General features: G+C 36.5%; 1 protein-coding gene across 1 annotated transcript; it reads left to right on the top strand.

Moving 5' to 3' along the window:
- Nucleotides 1-1,460: 1,460 nt before the first annotated feature.
- LOC128111477 (olfactory receptor 2M3-like) lies at nucleotides 1,461-2,402 on the top strand. The gene has a single exon (XM_052739736.1). It carries the CDS (start codon nucleotides 1,461-1,463, stop codon nucleotides 2,400-2,402), a length of 942 nt encoding a protein of 313 aa, XP_052595696.1.
- Nucleotides 2,403-7,910: the final 5,508 nt, after the last annotated feature.

Genomic DNA, 7,910 nt, shown 5'->3' with positions numbered 1-7,910 from the left:
GTTAAGTTCATCCTCACCCACAAAGCTTGATCCATAGATCTGCAAAAATCATACTCTTAAAAAACCTTTCAAAAGAAATTAAAGACAAAAGCTTTTTTCATATATATATTTTATTTTATCCCACTTATTTCCCACTGTCTAGTACAATCATGACACTTAATACAAAAATTTAAAAGGATTATACAGCTGTGGTCTGGTTATGAGCTCCTAACAAAGTTTATCACTGACAACATAGTTTAAACATTCCTAATCTGAAGTCTGAAGTTTGAAAGTTCCAAAATACGTCTGTGGAGCACTGACTTCTTAAAATAAATTGTCCACCTCTAGAGGTAAAGTAAGGATAGTCAATATTCTTTCCAGCCATGTTTAATTTAAAATACTTGCACATGCAGGTAATGCTGAAAATACTTGAAAATGTAATTGTATTTAGTGTTCTGGATTCTTATAATATAGATATTATAATTATTCAAATTTGATGAATGGAAAATTTTGTTTGAAGTGAACAATTACTGAAATTCACACAGCTAAAGTAATAGGGAGTCAAAGTTTGAAGTATGCAACTATGGTCAATTCTTACCCGGTGAAATGTTGATCTTAGACTCTTCATATATAGAGGCAATTTTTCAATGGTAAAATGATGAAAAATATTATTTTGGACATACTTCTATGATTACCTTCTATATTAGCAACACATTTCAATTAATATACTTCTAAAATTTGTATCTGAATGTATCTGCTTATCTGATATTAGACTAACCAGGATTTAATTCAGTAAATTAGTAAGTTAACAGAATTAGTAATTTCATTTGAGTAAATTTCTAAATTTTCCTTCATAGCATTTTATTTTCAGAATATGACATGGTAATATCCATGAAACATGTAATAGAAAGATCATGGAATTCCCTGGACTCAGAAATCTTTTCATAATATTAGTGATTATGAAATGATGATTGACACTACATGTGTATTGACTTCTTTGTATTGACAAACTTGACTGCATGACTTTTGATATATGTTTTGATGTAATCTTCTATGTCTATTTGCTAAGTAATTTGAGTTTAAAAGTCATATGAAGCCAGGTGTGATGGTGCATGCACGTCTGTAATCCCAACACTTCAGAGATTAAGGCAAGAGAATCATGAGTTCAAAGTCAAACTTGAATATAGAATAAAACTGTATGTGTCTGCACATGTGCTTTTGTGTAAATGTGTGCATGTACATGAGAGAGAGAGAGAGAGAGAGAGAGAGAGAGAGAGAGAGAGAGAGAGAGAGAGAGAGAGATATCAAAATAAGTTTTAATCACACCCATCACTAAACAAAATAGCTGATGCTCAAAGAAACAATTTTCTCGTGTTTACTTATCACTGCATGTATATCTAGATGGGAGGAAAAACTGGATATTTCTATGACACAATTTGACCTCTAATATTATACATTTCGTCTCCACAGTGAAGATACTCATGATACAGTGGAACAATTGGACCTTCAACTCTGACTTCATCCTGCTGGGAATTTTTGATCACAGCCCTCTTCATACTTTTTTCTTTTCCCTCATCCTGGGTATCTTCTTCATAGCCCTCATAGGGAATTCTACCATGGTGCTTCTCATCTACCTGGATGCCCAACTCCACACCCCCATGTACATCCTTCTCAGCCAACTTTCCCTCATGGATCTCATGCTCATCTGTACCACAGTGCCCCAAATGGCCTTCAATTTCCTCTCTGGCAACAAGTCCATCTCCATGGCTGGCTGTGGAAGCCAGATATTCTTCTATGTCTCTCTACTTGGAGCTGAGTGTTTTCTCTTGGCCTCAATGGCCTATGACCGTTATGTGGCTATTTGCCACCCATTAAGGTATTCTGTTCTTATGAGTCATAAAATCTGTGGTCTCATGGCTGCCTCTTCATGGATTCTTGGCTCCCTTGATGGTATAATAGAAGTTGTGGCTGCATTGTCTTTCTCATATTGTGGTGCCAGAGAAATACCCCACTTTTTCTGTGATGTTCCTGCCCTGCTCACTCTTTCATGTAGTGATACCTTGACATTTGAAAAGATAATATTTTTCTGCTGTGTAATTATGCTTATCTTTCCTGTAGCAATCATTATTGCCTCCTACACTCGTGTGATTCTGGCTGTCATTCATATGGGCTCTACTGAGAGTCGCCACAAAGCTTTTGCAACCTGTTCCTCTCACCTTGTGGTGGTAGGAATGTATTATGGGGCAGCGATGTTCATATATATGAGGCCCTCTTCTGGTCGCTCTCCCAATCAGGACAAAATGGTGTCAGCTTTCTACACTATCCTTACCCCTTTGTTGAATCCCCTCATTTACAGCCTCCGCAACAGAGAAGTGGGCAGAGCATTCATGAAAGTATTAGGGATGAATAAGGCTGCAGCATGAGTTAGCTGATTATTGTCATCTATTTCTAGCCATGCTTTAAGTAGTTGGGCATAATGACTGATGAAGGAGTGCCATGAGTTCAAGTCCAGTGTGAGGAACATATTGAGTTCAAGACTTGTCTAGGTCAGATAGCAAAGCCATATCTCAAAAAGCATATTTTATGTGCAAATTTATTGGATGAAGCAATATATTCCAAAAACTAATATTTCTATCATTGTAGAATTATAGCAACCATGTAAAATTAAAGCCATGATAAAAGTTGGAATTCTTATTTATTTAAATATGCCAGTTATTTTTGTGGCCATTTAAACGTATTATTATCAGTAACAACATTTTACAAACAAGAAATATTTTTCTTTCACAGTGCTCATAGAAAAAGCTTTACTGGTTTCTTCTATTAAGTCCAGCCTACTTTGGACTTACAATTTTGCTAAAATGAAGCTACTAGTTTTCTACTAATTCATAAATAATATGGATATTACATATATGAATATATTATATATCATACTATATATGACTAGTAGATACAAATTCATATATATGAGCATATACTATATATACATACATATTCAGGTCTAAAAATAAAAATAAATGCAAACAACAGTCAACAGACAAAAGAGATAAAACTTGCTGAGTCTTAGGCACACTGTATATTTGTATTGAACATTTTTCATCAGAATACTGGAGAATGAGGAGTTTTCATTTAATTTTTCTTGTGCAGTCATTAATATTATACACAGGAGAGTGAATTTTAATAGAGAAGTCTATGTTTTCTAAAGTTTGCATATTCATTAAATGACATGGCATGTTGCAATGGTACTATTATGAAAGTAAATGGAATTAAAGTGATTCTTATTTTAATTAATTTCATTTATTTATTTATTTTATATCCAAATTGCAATTTCCCCTCCCTCCTCTCCTCCCATTCCCTTTTCTCCCCTCCCCTCTCCTCAAATCCACTTCTCCTCCATTTCTGTTTAGAAAGTGGCAGGCTCCCATGGGTATCAACAACATATTACATATCTAGTTGAAGCATTACTAAGCTCCTCTCCTTGTATTAAGGCTGGGCAAGGCAACCCAATATGAGGAATAGGTTCCCAAAAGCTAGCCAAAGCAACAGGAACAGCCCATGCTCCCACTGTTAGGACTCCCACAAGTAGACCAAGCTATACAACTGTCACTTATATAGAGAGTGTCTATCTGTCTCATACAGACTCCTTATGAGCTCCTATGAGCCCAGGTTAGTTGTTTCTGTGAGTTCCTTTGTGATTTCCTTGACCCCTCTGGTTTACACAATTCCTCCTCTCTGTCTTCAGCAGGATTCCTGAAGCTAGGCCTAATGTTTGGCTGTGGGTCTCTGCATCTTTTTCCATCAGTTACTGGATGAAGGCTCTCTTATGACAATTGGGGTGTTTACCAATCTTATGAGTACAGCAATTATAGGACTAATCTCTATCCTTAGGCATCATTATGCTGACATTTTTTTCTCCAATCATGTTTGGTTCTATTTTAAGTATCTGGGCCATCCAGCCTCTGGGTCCTGGCACTCCAGGTAGTGTCAATGGTGTGCTCACTCTCATGTTATGGGCCTGAGGCTGAACCTGTCATTGGTTGGCCACTCCCACAATCTCTGTACCACCCTTACCCTCTAGTCCCCCCCCCAAGCATCTCATAGGCAGGACAGATTGTAGGTATAAGTTTATGTGGCTTGGTTGGTATCCCAATCCCTCCATTGGAAACCTTGCCTGGTCATAGGAGATGGTGAGCTCAGGGTATTGTTAGGAGTCTTAGTTGGGGTCCTCCTTGAAGGTTCCTGGGAGACACCCTTGCAGCAGGTTTTTATCTGACCCTGAAATGCCCCCAAATCTTCATTACTCTCTTTTAGTACTCTCCTCCTCCATTCACCCACAACATGACTGCTCATATTCCCATCCCCACCCATCTGCAGTCCACTCACAAATCTCTTCTTGGAAGTCAAGGGGATAAAACCAGAAAGCAAGAAGTCAAAGTATCATTATTTTCTGAGAGGGGACACTCAAAATTCTACCAGAGAACTCCTACAGTTGTTAAACACATTCATTCATGTAGTTGGATACAAAATTAACTCAAAAATCAGTAGCCCTCCTACATACAAGTGATAAGTAGGCTGAGAAAGAAAACAGGGCATCAATACATTTCACAATAGCCTCAAATAATGGAAATTATCTTGGTTTAATTCTAACCAAGCAAGTGAAAGACCTGTATGACAAGAACTTCAAGCCTTTGAAAAAAGAAATTGGAGAAGATGTCAGAAGATAGAAAAATCTCTCATGCTCATGGATCAGTAGAATTAACATAGTAAAAATGGAAATCTTACCAAAAGCAATCTACAGATTCAATGCAATCCCTTTTGAAATCCCAACATTTTCTTTTATAATTCAGGACTTGAAAGCTGAATTGAGTAAACAGACAGAGACACTAAAGAAAACTCAATCAAAAATGAAATAAAATTGAAAAACTAAACAACCAACTATGAAACTCAGGTGAAAACCTTACAAGTAGAATGCATCAAACAGAGGACAGAATATTATGACTTGGTGATAAAATAAAGGAATTGGGTCATTCAATAAAAGAATATGAAAAACTCAAAAATACACACAGGGAATATTGAGGAAGTTTAGTACACTAGAAAAGTCCATGTGTATTTATTGTAGGCAAGGGAAAAGGAGAATAATATCAGTTCAAGGGCATGGACCAGATCTTCAACAGTATTATCAAATAAAAGTGTCCCCTAATTAGGGAAAGATATGGAAACAAGAATCTCACAGTACACCAAACAGGATCAGAAAAGAAATTCTCTATGGCATATTAGATAAAACACTATACAGAGCAAAGGGAGAGTATTGAAAGCGACAAAAGAAAACCCACTAGTCATATATAAAGAAAAATTCACCAGAATAACGGATGACTCTGAGGGGAAAAACTAAAATCCATGAATCTTGAGAAATGTACTCCAAGTTCTAAAAGACCACAGATGCTAACCCAGACTATTTGACCCAGAAAATCTATCTACCATAGTTAATGGAGAAAGAAAAGTTTCTATAATATCAACAAGCTAAAAGAATTGTCTACCAAACCAGTCCCATAGAGAATAATAAAACCAATACTTTATGTTAAAGAAAGAAATAAGCATGACCAAAAGACTACAGAACAAAAAAGAAAGTTTAATTGCTGAAACACAAATGAGATGGATAAAACAAACAGAAACACATGCACACATAAACACACCTTACAATAATGACTCATAATGTTCTCTGAGAATTACTTATTTTTCATTTTATATTTGTAGATGCTTTCCCTACATGTGTGTCTGTGCACAACAAACACACACTGCCAATAATATCCAGTAGCGGGTCTGAAGTTATAGATGGATCTGAAGTCACAGTAGATTGTTATTTGCAATGTGGGTACCAGGAATTGAATCTGGGTCCTCTGGAAGAGCAGTCAGTGCTCTTAACCTATGACCATCTCTCCAGTCATAATAACTTTAAATATGAAAGACCTAAAATCTCTAATCAAAAGACACAGATGAGTTGATGGATCAAGAATCAGATTTCAGCATCAGCAACCACAGGAGCCACAGGCTCCATCTGCACTGATTGGTGGAAAAGATGAGTGTTTGAGCTCCTGTCTGGACAATCCTAGCCACCAGGTGCACATCCTGTAACCCTGCCCCCACCCACCTGAGCCATAGCAACAACCCCCTCAACAATCTCCTGCTGCATCAGCAACCACCAGAGCCACAGGCTCCACTGGCACGGATTGGAGGAAGAGATGGGTAGACAGCAGTGTAAGAATACATTCAACAACATAAAGAGTAATACGGCACTACCAAATCCTAGTGGTTCTACAACAGCAAGACCTGAACATCCCAATGCAGATGAAGCAGAAGAAAAGAACCATAGAAATGATTTTATGAAGATGACAGAGGCCTTTAAAGAGGAAATGAAAAATTCCCTCAAAGAAATTAAGAAATGGACAAACAAAAAATTGGAATACATCAATAAATCCGTTAAAGAAAGCCAAGAAAAAAAAACAATCAAATAGGTGAAGGAAACAGTTCAAAACTTGAAAATTGAAATAGAGGAAATAAGGAAACACAAACCAAGGGAATTCTGGAAATGGAAAATCTGGAAAAATGAACAGAAACTACAGATGCAAGCATAATCAACAGAATACTAGAGATGGAAGAGAATCTCAGGCATTGAAGATTTGATAGAGGAAATTGATTCATCAGTCAAAGAAAATGTTAAATCCAAAAAATTCTTAACACAAAATATCCAGGAAATCTGAGACACCATAAAAAGACCAAACCTAGGAATAATAGAGATAGAAGAAGGAGAAGAATTCTAGCTCAAAGGCAAAGAAAATGTATTCAACAAAATTATACAAGAAAACTTTCCCAACCTAAAAAAGGACATGCCTATGAAGGTACAAGAAACTTACAGAACACCAAATAGACTGGACCAAAAATATTCCCTCACAACATAATAATCAAAACACTAAACATACAAAATAAAGAATATTAAGAGCTGCAAAGGAAAAAGACCAAGTAACAAGAATTACACCCAACTTCTCAATGGAAACTCTGAAAGCCAGAGGTCCTGTATAGCTGTTTGGCAGACACTAAGAGAGCACAGATGGCAACCCCGAGTACCATAACCAGGAAAACTTTCAACCACAATAGATGGAGAAAACAAGATAGTCCATGATAAGACCAGATTTAAACAATGCCTATCCACAAATCCAGCCCTACAGAAAGTACTAGAAGGAAAACTCCAATCCAAGGAAGTTAGCTGCATCCATGAAAACACAGGCAATAGATAATCTGACACCAGCAAATCTCAAAGAAGGGAAACACATGCACACTACCCCACCAATAAGAAACTAAAAATAACAGAAATTAACAATCACTGGTCATTAATACCTCTTAATATCAATGGACATAATTTGCCTATAAAAAGACACAGGCTATCAGAATAGGTATGAAAACATGACCCATCCTTCTGCTGCATACAAGAAACATACCTCAACCTCAAAGACAGACATTGCCTCAGAATAACAGAGTGGGAAAGATTTTCCAATCAAATGGACCTAGGAAAGAATCTGATACAGCTATCCTAATATCTAACAAAATAGACTTCAAACTAAAATTAATCAAAAGAGATGGAGAAGGATATTTCATATTCATCACAGGAAAAATCCATCAAGATGAAGTCTCAATTCAAAACATCTATGTCCCAAATATAAGTGAATTCACATTTGTAAAAGAAACGTTACTAAAGCTTAAATCATTCATCAAACCACACACACTAATAGTGGGATATTTCAACACTTCAACATCCCATCTCACCACTGAACAGGTCTCTTAGATGGAAACTTAACAGAGAAATAAGGGAACTAACAGATGCTATGACTTAAATGGACTTAGCAAACATCTATAGAACATTCTACCCAAACACAAAAGAA

Source organism: Peromyscus californicus, unplaced genomic scaffold (assembly GCF_007827085.1).
Source record: "Peromyscus californicus insignis strain IS unplaced genomic scaffold, ASM782708v3 Scaffold_16__1_contigs__length_79575227, whole genome shotgun sequence".
Lineage (NCBI taxonomy): Eukaryota > Metazoa > Chordata > Mammalia > Rodentia > Cricetidae > Peromyscus > Peromyscus californicus.
Note: the sequence above shows the minus strand (reverse complement) of the source record. Positions and strands in the feature narration are given on the sequence as shown.